Source organism: Lytechinus variegatus, chromosome 4 (assembly GCF_018143015.1).
Source record: "Lytechinus variegatus isolate NC3 chromosome 4, Lvar_3.0, whole genome shotgun sequence".
NCBI classification, from domain to species: domain Eukaryota; kingdom Metazoa; phylum Echinodermata; class Echinoidea; order Temnopleuroida; family Toxopneustidae; genus Lytechinus; species Lytechinus variegatus.
The window spans coordinates 33860248-33887131 of NC_054743.1; the positions used below are offsets into that span (position 1 = coordinate 33860248).

The following is a 26884-nucleotide window of genomic DNA, read 5'->3' on the forward strand; positions in this document are numbered from 1 at the left end:
GTTAATCCAGAAACGTTGTGCTATATTGATTTAATGGAAACGGAAAGATTCTTGAAAATGTATGGAACAATAAAACAGTTACAACGAATTTTTTCTGTCGCTTATTATACTCGAAATCATTTTACTTGAAATATACAAAATAGCACGTTAAGGTTCACGGAGTAATACAAAAGGGATCTTTCTTTTAATGTGATACAATAGATTTAACCCGGTTGTCCATAACATCATCGCTAAAAAAGATTACCCCCGGCCCCAACAAATAAATAGATAAATACGTGAATAAAAAACCCCGTCGGAATCATCATTTTTGTCCGAATCAGTGTGGGATCCAGACAAATCTTATGGAATTTATGCATGAATGTCTGTAGTCTATGTTGTACCCACATATTTCATACCAAGCTACCTCAATAAACATATGGGCCCGTATTCTGAAGTCAGGTTTAACTTAGACCATGGTTTAACTCTGTGCTAAAATTATGGGAAGCCAAAAGTGTCAAAATTTTCATTAAGTTTTATGTTTCTTATGTTTACTCTGCTCTTTCCTGAATCATCGATGTTGAAGAAAATCATCTATTTATACTTCCTAGACCATTAGGAATGATTTGATAGCCAAATGAGCTGAAATATGATATCCCTATATACTGTTAGCGATTTATGTAACAATTGGCTATCCATACTTAAACCACAACTTTAAACCTGACTGTAAGTTAAACCCGACTTCAGAATACGGGCCATGAAATCTAACGGTTAGATTCTTAGGAGTCTAATCAATTATAAATAGAGTAGACGTCTTGTATTCAATAATCATTATTAGTTATCTCTATAAGGAATGACTTCTACCTCCAAAATAAGTTGTACTTGATCACATCATCTGTCTTCAGAACATGATTCATTTTTTTCTCGTTTGTTTTGTCTACTGGAGTCGTCTTCATAGAATCTTGTTAGCTCCATTCATCATCTGGCTTTTAGGTCATTAAGGCAACCTAGCCTTGGCCTCCCTATCTACATTTATTTCTATTACAAACTCGATCACGCGAAAAGAAAGAGCATGATTATGCTAGTTCCTACGGTTCAAGGATGCATTTCATTTTGAATTTTGTTAAAGACTCTTTTCTGACAACTGTTGAAAGCTACTGAAATCCTCGCCGCTGATTGGCCGAGAGCAAACTGATTAGCGAGGATCACCGAGAATTTGCTTCGTGTATTCAATGCTGCCAATGTTTCTTTACCCGTCTTTTCATATATGCCAAACAAATCCTTTTTATCAGTGATCGCTGAATCAATGCAAAGTGCCCTGGATTTTCTCGGATTGGGACGACGATTTTGAGTGCATTTTGGTAAAATGTCACGTCGCCCAAGATTAATATCAGGACCATGAAGGGTAAAAATGAATATTACCTCTAAAATGTCACCGTGAAGAGCAAGGAAAATATTTCAACAGAAATTACCGGGCACCAAATGAATAATGTATCGTATTAGTATGATGGAAAAATGCTCGAATGCTGGTTCATTCGACTGTATTTATGTTCAGTTAAACTAAAATAGATAATCGACTTTTATAACGTTGATTTCCTAATTTAGTCAAATCTGACAAAAATAGTTTATAAGTCATATCTGATGTAAAATACCGAAGCTTTGGTATTCTTTTATATCATTTTAGAATAAATAGGTAACCAAGGACGCTTGTTTCCACTCTGAAAAAAATATATTTTTCATAACGAATGCAACCTCAGATTCAATTGCAATTTAAAAGACGGTGAAATACATTTGAAGAGCTCACTTGCAAGAGGAGTTAGGTCAATTTTTTTTTTATCAAATTTGATTTTTGTGTCTCAATGGATAGATTTAAGTAGCTCTATAAGATGATACAAAAGAAAAGTTGAAAAACGTTTAAAAGTTTAAAAAGTGGACTAAAATGGCAAAGAAAAATCACCTTTTTTCAAAAGGGGTTAGGTCCATAAAAGGGTCCTAGGTCCACACAGAATGTCTTTGGAATGAATATCTTAAAAAATATAAAGACGGGTAGATTTCTTGTAAACCCAATATGTTCTCATGGTAGGTAACTCTTCTGAAGAAATCATTTGTCAAAAGGGGTTAGGTCCATTTTTCATAGATTTTATAGTTTTCTGTCTCTAAACCTCTATATTTTTAGTCGCTCTGATGATACCAAAGAAAATTTGAAATTTAAATGAAAACCAGAATGAAAGTGGTAAAGATAAATCACCTTTTTAATCAAAAGAGATTGGATTCATTTCAGTTTGCTTGCAAAAGGGGGATAGGTCCATAATGATAATTAAAACAAAATATATATAAGCAAATTGAAGAAAGGTAGATGTCTTTTATATCCAATTTTATGTTCACATGGTAGGGTAGTACATCATGACAACTTAGTTTCTCATAAGAATATTGCAATAAGTGAGAATAAAAACATGTTTTTTCTGGGAATAGTCAAAAGAGAACCTAATCCCTTTTGCAACTAAACTCTTCATTTCTAGAGGTCGGTCTGCCCACGTGTAGTCTTTATACATGTATTACATTTCGGACTGCAAATACCCTAAATATACTCTTTTCCTGGAAAGCGGGGCACGGATTCATAAAATATTGGAATATTATATGGGAAATGAAAATCTTACTGTATACTGTATAGTTCCATTACATTGAAACCACATTATCTTAAATAAGAGATATGACGGCTTTCAATGAAATGATTAAATACGAAGTAATAGTTTTATCAATAAGGAAAAATATAGAAGTTCATGAGTACTTCGTATTTAAACTAATACTCTATCAATTCAAATAAAAATTATTAAGGTATTTAAGTGGAAAGATGGCGTACGAAGTACTTTTTTTATTAGCGAATGTAATTAAATAAGTTCGAATTGTTTCTTCATGAACATATATCCATCCTGAAAAAGGGATATATATATTATATATTGTGTGAAAGAAATGGATGAAGAGAACAAGACGCCCTATCCACTAACCCGTCTATGTGGTCTAGTAGTTAGGGCACTGGCGTTCAAAGCTTGGGGCCCGGGTTCGATTCCCGGCAGAGACATATTTTCGGCATCACCAATTTTCCAAAGGGTAGATAGCTCTGGGGAACCTTTATTTGAGCTACGCCTACCATTGTTCTCTTCATCCATTTCTTTCACACAATATTTAAATAAAAAGAGTTGCCAAAGCTGTAGTACATGTACAACTTCACACATTTTAATTTTTTCTGGCTCAGATGACATTAATTTGATGATCACTGCACTTCTTCGTGCATGGAGTTGAGCTCATAAGTGATGAAGTAAGGTCATGCTTTTAGTTGAATCGGTCTGGGTGGCGTCATACTAGGCTTGAAACCCCCGCTTGATACTATCTCTCCCTTCCCTACTCATCCATTCATCCGTGCTTTCTACTCCCCAATTCCATTTCTATCTTTTCTCTAAAGAATTTATTGTTTTCATTTTATGATTATTTGTTTTCTCCACCATGTTGAGGTTATCATATCCATCCATTCTCTAGGTTTATTCCATACAAACCTCTACATCTCGTACCTCCCTTCTTAACAAAGGATACTCGTTTCATTATCCTGTCACTTATTTTCCCTCCTGTTTTTGGCTATACTATTACTATTTTCTTCTTGTTTTTCTTAGTTTACGATTTGGTTGCAAATACACGAATCCTATTCGTTATTCTGTTGCACTCTCTTCCCTTAACATACTATTCTTAAACAAATTACAGTTTACTTAATTAATTTGAATATTGTAAATATAATGATACAATTTTGTAACGCCTTATTTTACAAAGGTTATTCCATTCTCGCCATTCTCTAACTCTTACTTCCCCCTCTCTTTTTGCGATCGGCCCCACAACACTTCCCTTCCTTATATCATGTTAATGCCTTCCTTTCTACCCCCTTGTACTCTGCAAAAAAGAGCTACAATTCTTTTCACTCCCTCCTGTCTTTCTCTAAATGCATCTATATCATTTATCGAATTCTCAATCCTTTAAATCTGATTACTAGAAGTGAGGCCTGCTATTAAATCTTGCATTCGATCACTGGGCCTCAGAAGAAGGGAGCAAAGGGCTTTAGTCAAGGGTTGTTGTTTCACTTTGAATTCATGTATCGTTATGTACAGATTAGGTATTTTTTGCATTGTTAAGAGTGTGGACGTTTTGCCAAAAAGAAAACGATGGACAGAAATCGAGGGAACATATTTTCTACACTGTAAAAACGCTGTTTGAAATATTGAACACGTTGTTAAGCCCGTCACTCTTAAAAACCATTCTTTAAACTTTTTAAGCAACTGTTTAAACTTTTAAAACAAGTTGTTTAGAAAGTTTCAAATACTTGTTAGAGTGACAGGCTAAAACAATGTGCTATTTCTTTAACGGTGTAGTTTTCTATTTCGAGATTATGAAATCCTAAAACGCTTTGTAAAACGGCTGTAAAAGGACACAAAATAACAAATACAAAAGACCGGAGATTTTTCACGGTGTTACGGAATATGTTATAAAAAATTTAGTTCCTGTTTTTAAAATTAGTTTTGTTGTTCTACATATCTCTATGGGGTTCCTGAAGTATATATTTTTTTAATTCAAGACTTCTGTTTGCCATGCATACGTTAAACCTAAACCATGGGCGTAAATCCCAGGGGGACAGGGGGACGTGCCCCCCCTACTCAAAATAGTAGGGGGACACAATATCAAATGTCCCCCTACTACTTGTGGTCTTTTATGATGGAAAGAAATACATCATTCCAAATCGAAATAAAACATGTATTTTAGGACGAGATGACCTTCCTTTTTTTTTGCTTGTCAAATTTATTTTCGTCGAAACGACCGGAAGTTTTGGGTGATAACCTTTTCCTTTTTTTTTCGCTTGTCAATTTTTCCAGCCCCTTGTCACCCCCTACCTTTTGGGAGAGATTTCCGCCCCTGACCTTAACAGAAAAAGGCACCCCAAAATTGTAAATACTAAGACTACCCATTCAAGTATTCTATTAGATAGGGGTATATTGGTAATCGCATAATAGGGTGGGGTGGGATGAAGGACTATCACCTCATGGGGGTGCCTTGATCTAGTTTATTTCTGATCTCAAGAAGACATTATTGCTATATTCGATCATCTTGGTCAAACATCAGATCACTTTCTGTGTCAAGTTAATCAATAATTCCCTTGGTCCCAGACGTACATTTCGGTGTGGCTTTTGTATCGGGCCAGTTGTTTTCACATCGGCGTATACAGCAAAGTCAAAGTACATTCATGTATATGCTTTTGATGGGAGGCTAATAACGGAAATTATTATGAGCTACTTAGTAAATGATTCAAACAAGCAAAAAAGGGCATTTGATTAGATAATTCATCGTCATATTCATCATTTACCCTTACACTCTTTTTAGTTGTCGTAATTCTATTCGCTTTCTGTAAAAAGAGGTGAAAAAAATAATCATCTTTGAATTATTGAAAGTAATTAGGCTATGGAGCGCACAGTAATACAATATGTACACAACCTTTTCAAGAACAACATAATATACAGTACCATGCCCCTCCCTTAAAATATAATCATGTGCACAGAGACCTCAGTTTACTAAGACGAAAAGTTAATTTTGCACTCTTCAATTACCACATTGATGGTTCTTTTAGGTGCACATGTGCACTCTTGGATGTCTCTTTTTGCATCACTAGGGGTGTAGTTAGCTACAATCATCATCCCAATCCATAGTATATAGACTTGCGTTGTAGAGATATAGATATAATTTTCCACTGTTTTAAAATTAAATGTCTTCATCCTTCAAAGTGCAAACCTGCACCTTCGAGGATACCAACACGACTAGTACAAAAAAGCGGCATATTTTTTTTTTGTTTTACCCTTTTCATCTGGGATGCATAATAACACCCTAAAAAGTTGCTGCTCTAGTGACTTTTAAGATAAAGATTTTATTTATGTGCAGTGTGCCATTTTTCTTGTAATTCTGTTTTGGGGATTGCCTTTTTTTTCTTTGTAATAAAATTCTGAAGAAAGCGGATAAAGCAGGCTTCAACACTGCCTTAATATTTTTTTATTGAGAGGGCCTTCTTCTTAAGTAACGAAAATAACTTCCGGATGTTGAGCAGCATTTCTACTTCTAATCTTGAAGAAAAAATGTTGGTATAACATTATATTTTTTCTTGTAACCTTTAACATGTTTATCATATCGAAAAACAAGGATACCAGTTGGAGTAAATAACATCAAGCCTTCACCATTTAACCTTCAAGACATTATTGTAGAGGCATACATTTTATTTTTGTAGAATATTTATAAGAGAAAGACGTCAACGCGGTCGATATAGACTGCAATATTGGGCCCTCTTTTATTTCCAATTCAAGTAAGTAATGGTCATGAATATGAGGAGGTCAAAAATGGGAGGATAAGCAATAATAGTGAGTAAAACCAGAAAGTAATCCTTGGGGTAGAAAGCGTCTTGGAAGTGATGTAATCCTTGAAGAAAAGGAAATGAGAAAATTGATAAGAGGGTAATGACACGGGAATGGGAATATACTGAGGGTACATGAAGCCATTATTATGATTGTTGAGTAAAATGTCAAGATACTGATTTGGGAAGAATCGCTTAGGGGACATTTAATGTCTTATTTCCACCTTACCGAAATTCGCCTTCTATATATTGAAAAAAATGAAAGTATGTAGTCCCATTTTTTTTTATCAGAATCGTGTAGTTATTATCTTTGAAACCATGATTTCAAATTTTTTTTACACACAGAATGGGCATTTTCATGGTCCTTGATCGAACTCAACAAACCCCTATACGGCAGTAAAAAGTATTTGTTATTATTTCTCCGTAAAAATAATGGATGTGGAGAGGAGGGGGAGAGTTATCAACTACTCCCTATTTCAGGCAATAACTACACAATATTGATGAAAATTTGTTTTTTCCATATTTTTGCCCCAATTGGCAATGTTATTTACATTTTTTTACAATGGGCAATTTCACTTAAAATATCGATGAAAATTAGCATTCACGTTACCTACGATGTAATCTCCATGACTGGATTGTTATCATTTAACAAAACAATGTCGTAAATCACACTAATTACGCTAATCTATCCTTGTAATCTGTGGGTTTTTCCCCCTCCAAATCTCATTCTAAAATATGAGTTGAACGCGCTTTTTTCTTTTGGTCTAAATTATATATATATATAATTTTTATTTCAAACAAATATAATTAAAAAAACGCTTGAGAAAATAAATTTAAAAGATAATTTATTATGCATTCCACTGATTATTTCAATCTGTAATGTATTTCACTGTTTGATCCTTTTATGTTTATCGTTTTTATTGAAATTTATGCATCTGTCACACATTTTACGAGTATATGTTTGATTTGATCAGAAGATTAAACTTATTTTGAGACGTATTGTAAAAACAAACCTTTTAACGAAAATTTAAAATCACAAAGACAGAACATTGATCAGTTGATGGAGACTTTAGAAGACTATGGAATTCCTTAAACCGTTCCTACGCAGAGGTACTTTAGCAAGAGTATCCAAGTAAGGGATTTGAGTTAATACCCGGGAAATTGGAAGTTAACTTTGCAGTCAGAGCCGACGATGCATTAAATCATTATCGGCTCATCTTGTGAAAAATAGGCAAAAATTTCCAATTAATTTCCCTCGCTCGATAAAAGAGCTTGCGCAGCTTTATAGCAGTTGAATCGAAACGAGCCTTTCTGTCTTTAACGTGGGGGGATAAAGCGCTATGAGTATGTGGGATAGCATTAAAAGACCCGTGAAAACTCCCGCGTAAAAGCCTTTGATTGAAGGGATAGATGGAAAATGCTATTAAATCGTAGCTAAAGAATATTACATCGTGTGAGAAGAGAAACCATCATACACCAAGGGGAAGTGTGTGCGTGTGTGAGTGTTCGTGTAAGAGAAGGGAAGAGCAGGGGCATCCCAAGTGTATTTTTAAGGAGAGGGGGGGGGTCTAAGGGTGACTTTTTAAATCTCTCTCTCAATTGAAAAACATGGGTAACAGAGTTTCATGACGCAGACTTTATTTTTTTTATCTTCTTTCTGCCATTTATTCCTATTTTTTAATTTCCTCCTTCTTTTCGCTTCTTGTGGAGCGTTGTGGCCCAGTGGATTCGTCTTCGGACTTTGAAACAGAGGGTCGTGGGTTGGGTTCGAATCCCAGCCATGGCGTAATTTCCTTCAGCAAGAAACTGATCCACAATGTGCTGCACTCAACCCAGGTGAGGTAAATGGGTACCGGTAGGAAGTAATTCCTCAAGAAGCTGTGTGCGCTGTGAACGCCTAGCTTAGCCGGGTAATATAGGAGCGCCTTGAGCACCTAACAAGGTGGATATGTGCGCAATATAAATACCCTATAATAATACAATATACACTGTATTATTATTATTATTATTGTTATTGAAATATCAGTGGTTAGTTGTTCACTACTTTTCCCTGTAGCACCACCTCTGAAAGAGAGGGAGAGAGAGAGGGGGGGGGTGCGTGTGCGTTTGTGTGTGTGTGACAGAGAGAGACTGGGTATTATAATTCATTCACAAAATTTCCCAATACATTGCAGTCTTAATATGATTTCAACGGAAATGTGTATTTTTCTACCAAATGACGATGATGTCAATTACATTTTCATAGTGTCATTTAAACATAGCCTTCCTTTAAACGTAATTTATGCACCAGGAATGCACGATTTCATCGCAAAGCTTAGACTTGCCTTTTAAATTTCATTTTAATTCTGAATACTTTCATCAAAACGCGTTATTCAAAATGGGTGAAATGATCAATAAAAGACCCGAATCACAATGAGTCCTGGGAGTTTAATAACTTGAAATCTCACCCACTTTGAGAGGATTTCCTTTTTAAATCAACAAGACGCATTAAGTCATTAGCTTTCACAATATTCACGCCTCGAAGCGTTGTAAAATACCATCACACATTAGAGCTCTGGGTCGGGTGAAACAGTGAGGCATGAATATTACTTCAGCTCCGCCTGAGGCGAAGAGGAGACATTTTGTAGCAAAATGGCCATTTTATTACATGTGTACACTCGTGTTGACCCCTCTCCCCACAAATACATATATTCTGAAAAAATCGTAATATTATAATCATAGTTTAGCATTGTTCGATGATTCATGCTGAATGACACCACTGATTGGTATTATGCTCAGATCTACCATAGATAAGAAATGATTGTAAAGAAATTATTGAAGAGACTAGATAGTTCTATATATTTTAAAACGTCTGGTCTTGTTTAAAAACAACAGGATCTGTTAGAATTTCTAGCCATAAAAAAGGAATGATATACGTATTTCAGATTGTTGCAAAGTAAATGAGAGGAGTGATAGAGAGAGAGAGATTGAGAAAAAGAGAGAGATATAGTTTGAGTTTGTTGGCGTATGTGTATTCGCGAATGTGTGCGCGTGTGTCGGTGTGTGTGTATGTTAGTGTGCATGGGAAAATACATGCGTGCAAGCGAGTTTGGGAGCATGTTCGTGTTTATGGTAAGATAAATATGAAGAGAGAGAAAAAGCTTGCGCATTCTGTTGTGTGAGTGTGTGGGTGAGAGAGCCTGTGCGCGTTTGTAGAAGGAGGTGCGATAACTCAGTCGGTAGACCGGTTTTTCGTGGTAAAATGCCAAATCGTCTACTGCCAACTCGTCCACTCATGGTCTACACTGTACCTTCATTTAGTCTAATGCCATTCCATCCATCAACATTTCGTCTAACAACCATTAAGTCTAATTACTATTTTGTCCAATCAGTAGTTCGTCTATTCACCAGGTTGGCAATGACCATTTCGTCTCATACCCAGTTGGTCAAATATTCATTTCATTTCAAGCATTTGGCGCAATTAACACTTAGTCCACTTATATACATTGTAGACCAAATGGTATATGGACTAAATGGTTATTAGACTAACTGGTTACTGGACGAAATAGTGAGTGAACGAAATGGCAGCTATACCATGTGAATAGTGGACGAACTGATGGTAGACCAGATGATAGTAGACGAGTTGGTAATTGGACGAATTGGCATTAGACCAATTGAAAATAAACCGTTTCGTATTCCGGTGACCCGGGTTTGAACACCACTTGATACGTTATTGCCCTTTGTTAAGTCATTAATCTCCATTACCAGGTCCCTCGGAGAGGAGCTTAAGACGTCGGTCCTCTATTCATGCTTTCTCAGCAATCAGGCAAAAATCACCTCCATATACCATATTCTTGAAAGAGATATAGAGAATGAGACGGAGATGCATATATATATATATATATATATATATGTATATATATATATATGTATATATATATGTATATATATATATAAAGGAGCTAAATTGATCAAGAGAATCTCAAACTATGAGTTCTAGAATAGGAGGGAAATCAGAAAGAGGGGTATAATCCTAACTTCACTCCAAATTCCAATTCATTAAAACATCACCTCAGCCAAGCATGTGAGTCAATACTGCTGAATGAATTTGTTCCAATATCCTCCCGCCCAAACACGTTTCTGATCACTGATGTAAAGCATCGAAGCAATCTGGGAAATGGTGGTAACGTCTTGAGATTGATACCGGTAGCAAGGGGGAAGAAGAGGCGCGTCGGACGAAGGAAAGGTCGGATAGACGGTGTGGATGTGATTAAATGGGTTAGGGAAGTGGAAGTAATGTTTTAAAGGAGAGCGATGTAGGACAGGAGACGGGATTCGGTTGGAAGAGTAGAACAGTTAAGAGGTCAATCTCTTGAATCAATAGGAATTAGAAATAAAGGACGAAGCTTATACAGAGGTACATGTATCTTGGTTTCTGGATCTTTCACTTTCGTAGTATCTCCATTGTGTGTGTGTGTGGGGGGGGAGGTTCGTGTATTAAGATGTATTTCAACGGGTGGAAGAGAGCCTACTATGTAAGCTAGTAGAGTTTAAGAGGTGAGAGGAAGATACAAAAGAACAATAACAATTTTAAAAAGGAAAAAAAGGGCAGAAAAGGAAAGATCAAAATACATAGTGGGAGATGTAAAGAAGAGGGAGAAAATCAATGGAGAGAAAGAACGATAGAGAAGGGGAATGATAAACAGAGATTTGGAAGAATGATTATGAAAACTTCATGCTAAATCAAACCGACCGTGTACTCTCAATTACAATAAGTTAATTCCAATGAATTAACATGGATGATTCATTTTTTTTTCTCAAACATGAAACATGAAAATCCATATTTTATTGTTCGAAATAGACATGAAATTAAATACTCCGAAAATTTGCTTTGTCTTTTGACCAATTGATCGTGGGCCGGGCAGCCGCTGTGCAGCTCCAGATTGACGAGGCTTTATCCATTTAATCGTTGAACGCCAAACAGGGTAGCAACAACTCCCATCTTTTAACGTTTTTTTTAATCTGACCCGACCTCCCGGTTGTGAGACGGAGGATCTACCAACTGCGCCAACACGGGTAAATGTTAAAATGTCGATCAAATTCAACTGTCTATACAGGCTATGGCAGTGTGAAGTATCTAGAATTAATGAAACAAATGTCATTCGATTCCCAAACCAACCCAACATCTTTCTTTCCTGCTTCATGATGGTATGTATAGTGATAAACATCGCATTGTAAGGTTGGATTATCCGGTCAGCTGTTCCAGTTTTTCGGAGGAGAACCTGAGCCAATGCGGAGCTGTGATATCAGAACTCGAACATCAGGAAAGATCCTCTTGTTTGTTACATCCACCGACGTGATTTAACAAACAGGTGATAACAATGAGTGATGTCTGCCCCCTCCGAATTCCCTATCAAGAGAAAATAAGTGCCAAGTCACGAAACATCGTCCAAGTTACACGCTGTATGCTGCATTCAAAACGTCCTAGTCCAGCGTCCTTATTATAATACTAAAGTTACATTTGAATAAAACATAATGTACTCGACGTTTTGTAATCTTTTATATTTCAGGAATTAGGAAATGAGTCTTGCATATTTCAAAATACAGTTATTGCGGATTGATCAATATGATCAATCGCTCATGTGAATAAAAAAAAAAACATATCATGTAGGAACCAGAATTATTTCATCTTTATTACTCAAATACATGGTTACATGCTGCATTGGGTGGATTACTTTAGAGACTTCCGATAAAATAAGCGCTTTATAAGCAACCTAGATAATGTCTCTCGCGTCAAATTTGACTTAATTGGCAAAACAAACCATTAGGTCTTGAATTAATTATTGCCTTCTGATTATTTATGTCTTGAATTCCTATAACCCTAATAATGCTGACCTCCATCAATGGCGTAACAGGCCTACTTTAAATTCGAATGATTCATGAATGGCGACATTCGACTTCTGGTGGGTGTTTCATAAAGCTGTTCGTAAGTTAAGAGCGACTTTAAGAACGACTGGTGAACCTTTCTTACGCACTAAATCATCGTCAATGGTGTATACTATTTACCAAAAGAAAGGATCACCAGTCGTTCTTAAAGTCGCTCTTATCTTACGAACAGCTTTATGAAACACCCACCTGGTTGGCTCCATAATCCAATTTCTACTTCTCAACACCACTGTCCTACCTTCGAAGTCAAATGTGGCATCAACGGTTTGTATATATATATGTCGTCCATAAGCTTGAGGTAATGTTTGTCATGGTATGTTGATCATAACCACTCTCACTCCCTCTCGCTCGGCTGTTAGGTATACTGTAATCACTCTCAGAGTTAAATTCCCCTCCAGCTGACTCAGAGAGGAGAGAAGCCTCAATCGTTTATACGCTATTGAACAAACACGACAGAATCGAAGTTGCTTTTATGGGCCATACCCGTTGTATATTGCCGTAAACCAGACCATTTGAAGCACTGGATGAATCTATATCTTCTGGCATGAATATTGCTGATCACACAAAAATGTTTTAAAACTATATCGCTTCTTAAACACGATGCTTTGAATCTCACATCGAGTCTCGACGGCTTGATAAATAATTTTGATTTCGTATTTTATTTTCACGATGAATGGTATTCGAAAAGACAGATCATTTTCCGATACTAGTTTGTAGATTTTAGGCAGAGTCGTTGGAACTTCTGACCTCTTTTATTTCATATGCAAAATCCCAAATATTTGTAGAGAATGAATCAAATTAAATATCAGAGCACTAAATGCATGTGGGTGGCTTGTGATGAATGTAGAATTAAATTCGACAAGAATAATTTACTTTACAACAAAGCGTCTGGTAAATACCTCCCTACCATTTTTGTTTCATGTCAAACGTGCCCCTCTTATGCCAAACTTGTTTCAGCACTTTTCAACTAGCATGACTAGCGATGTATAGGCCTATGCGTAATAAACCAGATAAACGCTATAAAATTTTCACACCGTAAAAGTAAAACGCCATTTTAAGTGCAATTTTCATCCATCAAATTCCTTGTACACCGGGAGAGTCGTAACTATAAAATTTTCAATACGCATAGAGTGACGTTTGTTAGATAATATTCAGCTTTATTCTTACTAAAAAAATTATAGTTTTAAGTAAGCAAATAAAATAACACTTAAACCACAAAATTGTCTAAAGTCTAAAATAACCGACCCCATTTAACAACAGTACAATCTGTTGACCACAGGTACTCGGGAAGAATAAATTTATCCATAAAGTTTTCAATTCTCTTCGAGTGACGTTCGTGAAATAATATTTTGCTTTATTTTTCGTAAAAGCGGCGCTAAAAGAATAATATATTCTAAAAAGAAAATGGTATAACACAAAGCATTAATTTTTTCTAATAAAATAGTAAAACAATCCACACGAACACGTGTCTTTAATGTCAGTCTATAACAAGTTCTGACACGTAGCGCGCGTTTTATGTTATGCCTTTGAATTATTTAGTCTTAAATTAAGAATTAAAAGTGTTTTCCCCATTCGTAATACACATATTTGTTCAAAAATTTTTTGTTGATATGTAATTGTGATACAATGATTAATTTCATAACATTGGAATATTTGATGGTTTATAACATCCCGATTCTTAGTGGTTTTCGAGTTAAAATATCGTGGTATCTGATGGTTTATCGCACTGTGATATCCAGTGGCTTCTTATTACCTAATTACCTAATATCTAATAATTTTTTAAAATAAAAAAATTGTGATACTTAGTGTTATAAAATGCAATATGTTTCAGGGAGGCGAATCTTTGTTAACAGTATCCCTGTTGTTTAACTTTTGCTAAAGGAATTTCTTCATTAAGGGAACTTCTCAGGGTAATTTTCATAATTTGTTTGTAGGCCTACATGATAACTATTCCAATGATATTCAATTCATTTTTCTAACCATTGTGACACTCATAGCCATCCCAGGAAATGTCCCTCACAGTACGAGCTATCATTACATGTCTCATAAATCTCCACCGAGTCGTTTAGCACCATTAAACTTTTCAACATTTAAAGTAGTTGACGCCTGCTTTAAGATAATTCCGTGGTTCGTATACCTGTTGACGAGAAATGCATGCGTGAGGCCGATAGAAATGATTGAAATCATTGAATTAAAAATGGAACTATTGCTGCAGCAGAATCGCCAAATCAACCAAGAGCAGAGTGATAGCATTACACCGAAGGTAACTATAGATCGGTTTGAAAGGACGTGGATTCGGTTTTGCAGTGTGGCATTGGCTTGACCACTATCTGCTTTTCAGCATCTTTCCATTCTACCGTTCTCATGGATTCCAATTCCTGATACGCTCGCGTTCCATCAGGTCTTTTTCTATCCGCCAGAATTGATGGATGATTTGGCGGTGTCGCGAGTAATTAGCCATTCGATTCACCCTGAGGTGTTGGGATAGCGGCCTATGGTCTGTATTGTAGCCATCTTCTTTTTGGATCCTATACTTGGGTGACCTTTAAAACAATTGAGCCCCGTAGAGGATCATCATCATTCCATATGACCATCGAAAATTCATCGTCTCAAAGGGATTCTGGTCTTCACTTAATGCATTAAAGCATTTTTAGGTGACAATCTTTATTCTAGATAGACCGGTAGAATTTACCTAGTTGTCCAGTTTAAAAAAGTACCTACCATGGCGATAGTAGGATTTAATAAGTGCTTGTGAAGAACTGAGTGCCACTTAGCAGTTTTATAGCTATGATATAGCGCCATAAATACTTTACTTTTTATTTGTAAAGGACTCAATATGAGTTTATTTTCTATCCGTAAGGAATACAGAATCGTGATATTTTTCAATATTTCTAGGCCAAGTTAGGAATTATTAGTCAATAAAGCCAAACAACAGGACAGCATAGGACAAATCTTTTAAGACACGTGTCTACTATACTAATGGATAAACTAAAGAAATTGCTTATGACTCTTCCTGTTTTCCTATAGAAATAGATGCAGATTTGAACTTATTGTGAAATACTTTTTCGTGAGTTCTAATATCTATTCTGTTTCCTTAGTTACATTGATCTTAGACCTCCTAAATAATTCTTATGACCTTACGCTGCTTTGTATTTATAAACATGGTAAATGGCCTATCGCGAATATGCATACAAGAAATCACAAATATTAATCAATGCACAAACACATACTCACCAACACTTCTACGCCTTTCAACGAAGAGTGAAAAAAAGCACCCTGAAACCTTAAGATCTGTTAATTATCGATATGTTCCGGTCATATTAAGCTTACTTCATCACTTCATTCTCGAATTAAAGAATGGATCAATGAATACACTGACCGATGGTGACAGTTGGTTAGCTCAGACCACAGCAGCGGTCAGTCAGATTCTTCCTTTACTCTTCGTGTTGTTAACCTCATCACACGTGACCTTAACCCCAAGTGAAGGTAGGGTGTTTGGTATGTTAATACCTTTGCATGTCGGACTTACAAGGTTGATGCGCATGTCTCTCCAGCAAAACAGACTCAAGACGGACCAACGCTCTTAAGTGTATTTCCAACGACATACCATCACTGGTAAGGAGTTGGTTTCGTTGGGGCGACTGTAGCTGTTTGGTGGTTACTGTTTCGCTTTGACTATCACGATACTTCACCTGAAACTTAGATGATGACACGATTGTGGTCGATTACGCAGTAGGGCAACCCTGTCAATCATGCCCTTTTTTAATATTTGAAATAAGTCATCATCATGGTCACTTACATACGTACTTGCATTATATTATCAGTCCCACACCTGGCTAAACGCGTCCCAAAATATTCTCTGAAATGTCCTCAAAAGAAATCAAAATAATTAAAAATTTGTTTCTTGAGCGCTGGTATCATTGATTATTAGGTTTTTATTGCATTTAATCTGTATGTAAGTATATTGTCCGTGCTCTAGATGCAAGTCTGCTTTAATCTGAATCCTCATGTTATAACACCCAAAATAACTTTTTGGCAATATTAGATGTTCTTATTCCACATTCGTTTTAAAGTAATGTCGAACTTTTTTTTCTGTTTCTTAAAAAAAAATCACAGCTATTAAGAAAATTAACTACAAACATACATACAGATGGTTACAAAATTTTCCTCCAATGTGTTCTGATATATTGAAATACCTTCCGAATTAGAAATTATATATATTGATTATTCCAAAGATGAGATTAAATGGGTTGGTGATTTATAAGAGGGACGCGTCGCTTACAATTTTCATTTAAGTAATGAGTGTGCAAATCTTCGTAATGTTCCCACCCATTTTGGAATTGCGCGTCATTCCTACATAGCTTTATCTTTTGACTTCCTGATCTCCTGCATCCTGTCTCTCTCTCTCTCTCTCTTTGACTCTCTCTCGCATGTAATCCAATCTCATCTAGACGGACCATCGCTTTCACTTGTATGCACATCTTAAATCAACCCTAGGTGTCTATGGACAAGCCCTGATTGTATGATTATAGTCTTCCCGAGCTCTAATCAAATAACGGCTGTCCCTAGCGAGTTGAGCCGTAACTCACCCTCATTCAGAGCTACTTCTCCCTCCACCTACATGTACCACTATTATAAAGACTATGAGGGGCTTAATCTATCAGCGCCTTTGAGGGGGAAAATCCCTAGAGTCCGCCGGCTAGTATTTCTACTCACTTTCTGCTGAGTTTTTAAATTCTTGATATAACGAAGAAAAAAAAACTGTTAAGATTTAAAGACTGTATTTTATGACAAGTTAAGGACCGTGTCTAATATTTCATGAAAGTCTTACCAAGGAAATAACATTTGATCAAAGATTATTAAGAAGTGGCAGGCAATTTACCAGCATGAACTTTTTTTGTGTGTGTTTTACATAAAGAGAAAAACAAATTCGGCCTCAACTATTAGACACAAATGAGGGGGGAAATAAAACCACGTCAGGTATAAAACACTTGAAATATTTAAAGAGAATTATAGTGTGATAGTTGCGTCGTATGTCTGCGGTGTAGTGTTTTTTATATCCTTCCGGGAGAAATACTATTTCAAGGAGAGGGGAATTCATAATGATGGATGTAAGAGGCAAATTCTACACAGTAAAATACACAGTTGTTCCCAGCAATCTTTTCGCCGTTCTTATTGGATTCGTCGGCTTTGGCTATCTTCAGTAGATCTGAAGTCATCAAATCTTTTTAATGTACTCAACCCAATCACAAGAGCTTATAAATCTGAAATAAGTTCATTGGTAGGAAACATTTTATTTATTACAATGTCCTGCCCCGATTTCCTAAGCTTGATTTATGTGAGATGTTGATAATAAACATAGTCCAATCCGTTTTTCCTCCTTTTCTCCATTTTTCTCAATCACCTGTCTTTCGCATTCACCATCTTGTCATGCTTCTATTTCTCTGCACCCCCTCCTTCTCTCCCAATATGTTAATCTTTTCCCTAATATATTGTTTGCAGCAATCTCCTTGCTCTACTGTCTAAATTTGTCGACAATAGTTATCTTCAGTAGATCTGAAGTAATAAAGCGTTCAGATAGAATCAACGCAAGAGTTTATACATCTAAATTATTTCATTGCTAGGGAACTCTTATAGTTTTTTTACGAAATCCTGCCCCTATATTTTAAGCTTGATGTATGTAAGTTGTTGATAAATATTGGAAATAAAACTGTCACTCCTCTTTTCTCCATCATCTGCACACACACTACTGTTTTATTCTCCCTCTATTTCTCCACCCCTCTCTAGGTTTCCACGACATCCCTCTCTATTTATCTCATTTGCAATTTATGGATAATTTACAGCAATTTCGTCGTTGTGTGCCGTTCAACTCGTTAATAACAGAAGCTATCTTCCATAGAATCAACCCAAGCGCGAGTCTATAAATCTTTAACAAATACATTGCTAGGAAAATGACGAAATAATATTTCTTATCTTGATAATATTGATAGTGTTATGCAATATGATGACAATGAACATTGAAATAAATATTCAAGATAAAACAATATAAACGCTCGTTTTCCTCTGTCTTCTTGGCGTTTTATATCTTGAGTTATCTATTTCTATCCTAATATCCTTTCCTTGAATCCTCTTGCTCCAAATTTCTCCTTCTCTTACTCTCTCTCTCTCTCTTCCTCTCATTTTCCTTCCCTTTGTCTTTCGCGCTCGTACTGCCATACACTAATACTTTCTCCCCCCCTCTCTCTCCACCTCTCCGCCCTCTCTTTCACCCCATCATCACTCTTATGAATAACTTTCTACTTTCAGTCTTAATCTTTAAGTCAGTTTGCAGCCCCTCTCATCCGAGCTATCACCTCTATCACGACTTCTTTAAAACTCAGGAGTGTTGTTGACCTATGACCTTCACTCGGCTCACTTTCAGAATGAAGTGATCACATGGTCCTAATCGAAGTGTCTTCTTACCAGAACACACATCTTGAGTACACATAATCAGGGTCTTGGAATGCTGATGCCGTAGTGTCCCGAATAAATCACCAAAAGTAATAAAGGTGTCGGACTCTGAACCCTAAGCTTTCCATAGATGATAAAGCAGATTGTTTCAAGTGCTCTGTCAACATATTATAGCAGTCTGTTTAACAGCGCGGGATAATTTCTTAGTCCATACGAAACAAAAACGACAAACTGTAATAGGGGATACGTGGAGGTGGCGAGAGAGCAGAGAGCTTCTTGGCCTTTTTTAAAATTCAGCCAAATCGGCAATAAGTTGTGGATCTCCAACAAATGTTTCCCTTCAATAGCTGTCAATGGAACCCTTAAAATGTTGATGTAACTCATGACGTTTCTACCGTTCATTTATTTTTAAAGGTCATTATATACTTCTAATGAATTACCTTATTTCGAAACTGCAGAGAAGGTAAAAATCCCCGTTTATGTTGGCGGGATCCTTCAAATGATGGGATGCTAGAATGGGAATGATTTTTAGTTGGCCGATCTTAAATACTGAGTACTCATATTTGCCATTCTTCATTTCATGAGGTAGAAAACCAATGTTAGTGGAAGTCAGCTGAAGAGCATCTTACAAAATACAAATATTCAGCTTAAGATTCGCGACCCTATCAAATATAAGGTTGCCCAGTAAGTATCTATCAGACAGCATTTAATATTTGCAATAGGTAAAAGGGCCTGGGCCCGTTGCATGACGAAAGCAAAAAAAAAAAAAAAGACAAGTCCCTTTACGCGCATTGGTTAACAATCAAGACACATTTGATCGCTATTGGTGAAAAAAAAGAAAGAAATAAGCGTACAGACAATCATAATGATCAAATGAATACCTTTTCAAGCTGAGAGGTGTAGACATGCTGTTGCTAAGTGGGCTTCAGAGAGAAGATAAAACGGGAGTCGAAATCTAACCCACACCCAAGCCGTATCGCACACTCTTGAAATGTTTAGAGAAGGAAACTTAAACCAACATGAAGTGCTTTTAGTTAAAGTATGCTGCAGAGGTTTAGTAACACTTCACAGGTGTAAACTCACCAATAGGGAAAATGACAATCAGTGCATTCCTTCCCCTCTTACTTGCAGATATCTAAATGCTTCGTTTACATGTTTGTTTTTTAATTTACACCTAAATCACGCAAATTATAACAGTCAACAATACCTAATTCTTAGGCTTCATCTGGTTTTTCTTCTTTTAACATGTATAATTCATCGTAATTGTTGCTCTGGACGTCCCTTTCGACTTAAAAATTCTGGTTCCACAAGACAGTGTATAGAGGGACTGCAGTTGCAGGTGGAATTTCAGAAAGGAAAGACGTTTGTCGATACCGGAAGTTTCTGCTTCGTGATACATTACCAAACACACAGAATACAATATATGGTACTTGAAACATTACCGTAACGATCAAAATTAAGGTTTCGGGTTCGTACATGAATGTGACTTACATGTAGTCGAGACATATCTTGAGCGGTGATCAACATGATGAAAGTCCCATTATTACGGGAGGTAAAAGAGAGTTTCACTCAGCGACGTACGAAGGAATCAAGTGAAGATCGATGTAATAGAAAGTTTTCGCACAGCAACGACAAAAAAAAAGATTTAAGAACTCTGTATACTGTACAGGCCCTATATTTTTGAAATGCCCGTCAAATGATAATGAACAACTGGGAAGCCTTTGTCGAGATTCATCTCTAAGTTTCGGAGGTGACGAAAAATTGCAACTATTTCATTTGTCCAAAGTCCGGGAGGAAACTGTTTTTTTGATTAAAGACATTTCAACAAAGGCTTGTTTGGAATTGTTGTTTTAACTGTTGAGCAACTTCAGTGTAATTTTCATATAATGAACGGCACACTGCAAAAACTCCGATGTTGATTTAACACCAACCCGGAATCTACATGTATATATCCACACCAGAGAAGTGTTGAACAACAACAGTTTGGAATCGAACCAAGTGTAAAGAAATGGATGAAGAGAACAATGGTAGGCGAAGCTTAAATCAAGGTTCCCCAGAGCTATCTACCCTTTGGAAAAATTAGTGAGGCCGAAAAAATGTCTCTGCCGGGAATCGAACCCGGGCCCCAGCTTTGAACGCCGGTGCATTAACCACTAGACCACAGAGACGGGTTAGTGGATATGGCGACCCTGATCCAATTGACCGTCAGATAGACAGATATTCGACACCATACCAATAATGATTTCCTTTGTCGGGTGGAGTTGGGTTCTGAACAATGACAAGCCGCCATGCCTCAGCTGGATCAAAGCTATTGCTTTTATACAGAGCTAGTGATTTGATACGGTACACGTACGGGAGAAAGTATACAAATGTGTGTGAAGCTATACATGTACAACAGCCTTGGCAACTCTTTTATTTTAAATATTGTGTAAAGAAATGGATGAAGAGAACAATTGTGGTCTAGTGGGGACTTAACTCTGACATGGAGACGTCCCATTCCATGTTACAGTCTTATGAATACTCATCTGTGCGCTTGACTAACATCCGTGTAACATATATTGTGTCATTGGTGAATAAATGAATAATGGTTGCATCAGACAGAATCCATCGTCCCCCTTCATACAATATATCATGCACATCAAATTAATGAATGCTTCTCTCCTGTAGGCTTAGAATGATAAAATGTGTTAAGAAACAGAATAACTTAGTCTGGATTCCAGTCTGTGTGCATGTTGTTACCCCCCACCCCCCCCCTCTCTTTGGGCCGTTGAATAGAACGTTGCAATCAAAGGCGACTCTGCATCCTACGCAAATTGACTTTCAACCGTTCAAAATCGTGCATTTGGAATCTTTGCTTGATTTTCTTTTCTTTAGATGCGTTTAATTAAATTCTTCCTGCAATGAGACCCTCTTTAAAAGGGTGTGCTCGAGTTTAAAGACATTTTTCTCAGTTATGTTTATATAATGTAGAAATATAAATTTCATATTTGCTCCGATCACCATACAAATTAAGATATTACGTAAAAACATGATGTAGGAAAAAGGAGAAACAGTTAATTTAATAGGATAAGTAATGAGGAAACAAGACCTATATCAAAACAAGTCAAAGGCTTGCTTTTTTTTCTTTTAATATAATTATCATTTATAGGACTATAGATCGACATTAATCATGTAATGTCCGGTTGACCATTATTGACCATTGATTCCTAGGAGTCCCACCACTCTTGGGCCCTATAGGAAACCATCAGATATGAATTTTTGAAATGATTTGACTAAAATTTAGGTCACTGTTTCTTCTACTATGTCACCAGTTCTATGATAAGTTGCCATTATCGACCACCCTTCTTTGTGAAACCCGTTGGGGGAACTATGGGCTTGCTGTCGCCATTTGATGAAATACTTGTGCTTTGCAAAAGAGATAGAGTTGATATTACGTCACAATATTAAAAGTTAAAACTTTCAACAGACCAAAGCAAATTCTTGTGACGCATTTAAAGTTCGAGAATGTTTTCTTAATAGCTAGTATGTTTATTCAACATTTCTTCTCTTGTGTTGTAGTCACTTGGGAGACATCTAATGAAACATTCCACAAGAAAAAATGTATTTAATGTTTTTGGGTGATGCATATGATATGCATTGAAAGTTACTAGGCCCTTTCGTAATGTTACTTTCGGTAAAAGATCTCGAACTTTTGTTCTTTTGTTTTCTTAAACAGGTGGCATATTTAATAGAGATGGCATGAGTAGCAAGGAGGACCTGGCTTTCCGGTTCGCGATAGAGAAGGTGAATGCAAAAATTCGAAGCGACCCTTCGCTAAATATGAGTATGCTCACCTACGATATACAGCATGTCAAAGGCAATGATACATTTGAGGCGACGAATAAAGGTGAGTTGGGACTTTTTACTTTTAAATGTTTGATGCCATTCACATAAAACTTTAGACTGTACGCCATTAATTCCCAATGGACAACACTGTTTGGGCAAAATAAAGTTGCTATTCTCAGAGCTGCTTTAAAAAAATGTTTGTCTACTGACCCCATGTTCAATGGCTGCACCTATAATGGTTTAAGAAAAAATATATTAAAATCATAAATATTGGCCTATATAAGAAAGTAAGATTAGCCCATTTCATCATCATCATCGCCATCGTAATATAGTTACCGTCATCATCACCCACTCAAATCCCTATTCATCTTGGTTTCCCGTGGGTGAATGCCCTTCCTCTCTCGAACCCTTTCTATCATTCATGGCAAACCATAATTCACCAAAGAAAGACCACAACAAATAGGAATATAGATGCTTTCAAATTATGCCTTGAAATATCAAAGAATAAAAGCTCCAGATGCACAATTTGTTGATACCATTGCAATTACAAATTTTTATCAACGATCAAATTGATTAAGGGATGGTTTTCGTAAGATCGTTGTGTGCTTATTTAGAATATGTTTATATGGATATAAATGTACGAATCCAGAATTATGCCGACAGCAATATTTTGATTACATCACTGTTGCTACATAATTATATTCATGAAATTTTATTTTTAGTATGAATTGTAGGTAGAGCTCATCCTAATCTGGATTTATGAAATATGTAGTATAGTGGATAATGATATAGATCATATCAATAATACTTTAATATATGCAGAATCTATGAACTAATTTATCTGAAACGACGTTGACGCCCCAAAATTGAATACTTACTAAGTTTACAGTTGTATTTAAATTCCAACTATTCTCTTAGCAGATCATTACCTCGAATTAATCATGAATGTGTATTCATTATGCATTAGAGATTTTAACCAGTCGACACAAAACGATTTTGACAAAGGGGGGTAGGGGATTGATGGATTAAACGACACGAGAAAATTTATAGACAAAACCCTTGTGAAAGCCATTTTGTAATTGGCAACCCAGGCTACTCCGTATCTAAAAATGATAATTATACTTTGATATCCATGTGTTATCATTTCGCATTTTTCAATTCAGTTGAGCAATACCCCCACATACCTGTCCTTTAACTACGTTGATATTGAGACGCACAAAGCAATTGAAATTGTCTTAAAATTGCTTTCAGATTTAAGGGGACATGTGGGCTCCAATATCAGCACAAAGTAATGGTTAAAGTGATTGGTTAACTTTGGTTTTACTTTTAAAAAATCTGAGCTAGAAGGTCACACTTGTCACCTGTGTCTGTGATATGTTACAAAAATTAAGCCCAGGAAAAATTGCGTTCAAAAATAATTATTTAGTGCTTCAAAAATTGAAATATAAAGTGACCGGAAACACCATCTTACTTTCATCCAATACACTTAGGTGTACTATTTAGGCGTCTATAAGACACCTATTTGAAAATCGGGGTTTGTATTGTAGTTTTAGCTTTTCATTCTCAATAATAGTTGTTTTCAGGGGTTATTAGTTAGAATACATGCACTTGTACACATGTTTCATCTTGGCTTGAGAATTTTTTAAATCGGCTGCTCACAAAGTTAAGCAATACCTTTAAGGTTAAGTTCAAGAAAAAAAAAATGATTTCTTTAATATGTCCTTAATTTACTCCAGATTGCCTTATCCGTCGAAATGACGCATACGATCTACTAGATACGCTGAATGTAAAATTATAGAAAAATGAAGCGTTTTGATCGATGTGAACAGGTGGAAAATGACGTCACAACGCAGAAAATACCGTACTTGGAATACCTTTGCTTCAGAATGCATATTATAAAGAATACTCAATCAACATGAGTCTCTGTGTCCTTTGAATATTTGGCATTGCAGTTTCATGAAACTTTAAGCGTTGGCTGGCATTCCAATGCAATCATGCAACTATTAAAGGTAAATGCTAGTTTTGGTAACGATATCAAAATGAGTTCGTACAGAATCCAATGAAATGACCACCAAAGTGTCTGTTTGTATAAATAAAACGCATGTGCCAAAGAATTCTGGAAGAAATTGTGTAATTGCTGAGAAATCAGCAAATAAGCACAGGAATCGGGTAGGGCGTCGGGCCCGACGCCCTAAGCAATAATTATACATTGTCCAACGTGCGCTTATCTGTGTTGGGGATCTTCGGTGTGAACATTTTTCAGCGTAGATTTCAAGATTTCACAAAGTTCAGTTAATGTAACTGTACCAGATCTAGATCCTCGATGATATACTGACAATTAAGCCTTGTTTTACAGACTTTCTCATGAAATCAGTGTTTACTGCAACTACTGGAATTTCTCTTTAATTCCAGACATGGTCCTTACAACGTACTTGTTCAATATGAAGCAAACAAAATCAAGACATTAAAGCAATCATTTAGATTTTCATTTGCATTACCAGGGACTTTGCATTACGGTACGGGAAGGCACCCGCTATAAATAAGTACTACCTTATTCAGTAGAGCAAGACATGTAGATGTAGTGTATCAAGCATGTCAAGTGCATTTTTTCTTCACCGTACCGACTCTAATTTCTCTTAAAGGACAAGTCCACCCCAACAAAAACTGATTTGAATAAAAACAGGAAAAATCAACAAGCATAACACTGAAAATTTCATCAAAATCGGATGTAAAATAAGAAAGTTATGGCATTTTAAAGTTTCGCTTATTTTCAACAAAATAGTTATATGAACGAGCCACTTACATCCAAATGAGAGAGTTGATGACATCACTCACTCACTATTTCTTTTGTATTTCATTATATGAAATATGAAATATTGTCATTTTCTCGTCATTGTCATGTGAAATGAAGTTTCATTCCTCCCTGAACATGTGGAATTCCATTATTTTAACATTTTGTGCTTCAGGCAAGGACGTCAAATTCGTAAAAATTGAAATATTGTATAATTCAAACAATAAAAAACAAAAGAAATAGTGAGTGAGTGACATCATCGACTCTCTCATTTGGATGTAACTGGCTCGTTCATATAACTATTTTGTTGAAAATAAGCGAAACTTTGAAATCTCATAACTTTCTTATTTTACATCCGATTTTGATGAAATTTTCAGCATTGTGCTTGTCTGATTTTTCTCTATTGATTCAAATCAACATTTTTTTGAGGTGGACTTGACCTATAAAGAGTTTTTGCAATCACATCGCAGACGCTTTGTACAACGCACAAATCCCTTTGAAAATGCAAGTCAAATTACTATGGACAGCTGAGAGGTTTTTGTCGAAAGTTGGTGGACTGGGACAGCAGATTTTTCCAGTTTTTATTGATTGAATAATTTTATAATATTCAATGTTCTCCTGAACGTAACCGCCTAAAGTCATGTGCTTAATGCAATATATTGACCTGTTGTTCCTTATCCCCACAAATTTATATTATTACCTCATCTCACTTCTCATCTTGATTATTTTTCCAAAAAAGAGAGAAACACGTCAGTCGGATAGCAATATTCTTAATAGCCCGACGAATTATACTCCAGTCAAAGATTATACTAGACCTTAAAAATGCACCATTGTTTCATTTTTGACGCATTAAGGTTATCACGACTATTATGCCATCTTAGTCTTATATATTGTCTGAACCTGAAAAATTCAGCTTCGAAACATCGATTGTATAGCTATATCTGAGCTAAGAGGGTAATTGCATTGCTGTACTATAATAACCATCACGCTCAATTTGAGTATCTGGGTAGAGTGAGAGCAGGGATGAAGTTTTACCGCCATTAATGGGAATCAGGAAATAGGTTCGGTGTCTGGGGTACGAGTGAGCTGCACCTGTATGACTGGTATACTATAGATACAGGTGCAGGATAGATGCCGACGACCATGATGGATGGGGGCACGGCGGAGCATCAAAGGGATCTGTTCACTGAAGATAGCTTCCATAACACGGGGATTAGCAGTATGCCCATCCATCATCCCTCTATCGCGACACGACAGCGAATACTACAAGTGAGGGAGGGAGAGAGAGAGAGAGAAAAGGTTTGGAATCAAAGCTGAAAAGAGCGCTTTTTTATCAGGGGATGTGTTACGATTCATCAGATTCTTAAAAAAGGGGCTACCGTTCGCTATTCATTACCGGATTTTAATAAGAGAAAAGAAGGCAGGCCTATAGTATGTAACTTACAATTTAAAGTGTACAGTGTCATTGACATAATTCATGTGGCCAA

At 36.3% G+C, this 26884-nt stretch overlaps 1 protein-coding gene across 2 annotated transcripts in view; it reads left to right on the forward strand.

The window, feature by feature from the left end:
- Positions 1-22500: 22500 nt before the first annotated feature.
- The window catches only part of LOC121413896 (glutamate receptor ionotropic, kainate 2-like), a 37908-nt gene continuing 33524 nt past the window's right edge, over positions 22501-26884 (forward strand). For both annotated transcript variants that reach the window (XM_041606881.1, XM_041606882.1), the window contains exon 1: positions 22501-22667. In XM_041606881.1, coding sequence (XP_041462815.1) covers positions 22520-22667 — 148 coding nt within the window. In that variant the 5' untranslated portion in view covers positions 22501-22519. The remainder of the gene's footprint in view (positions 22668-26884) is intronic.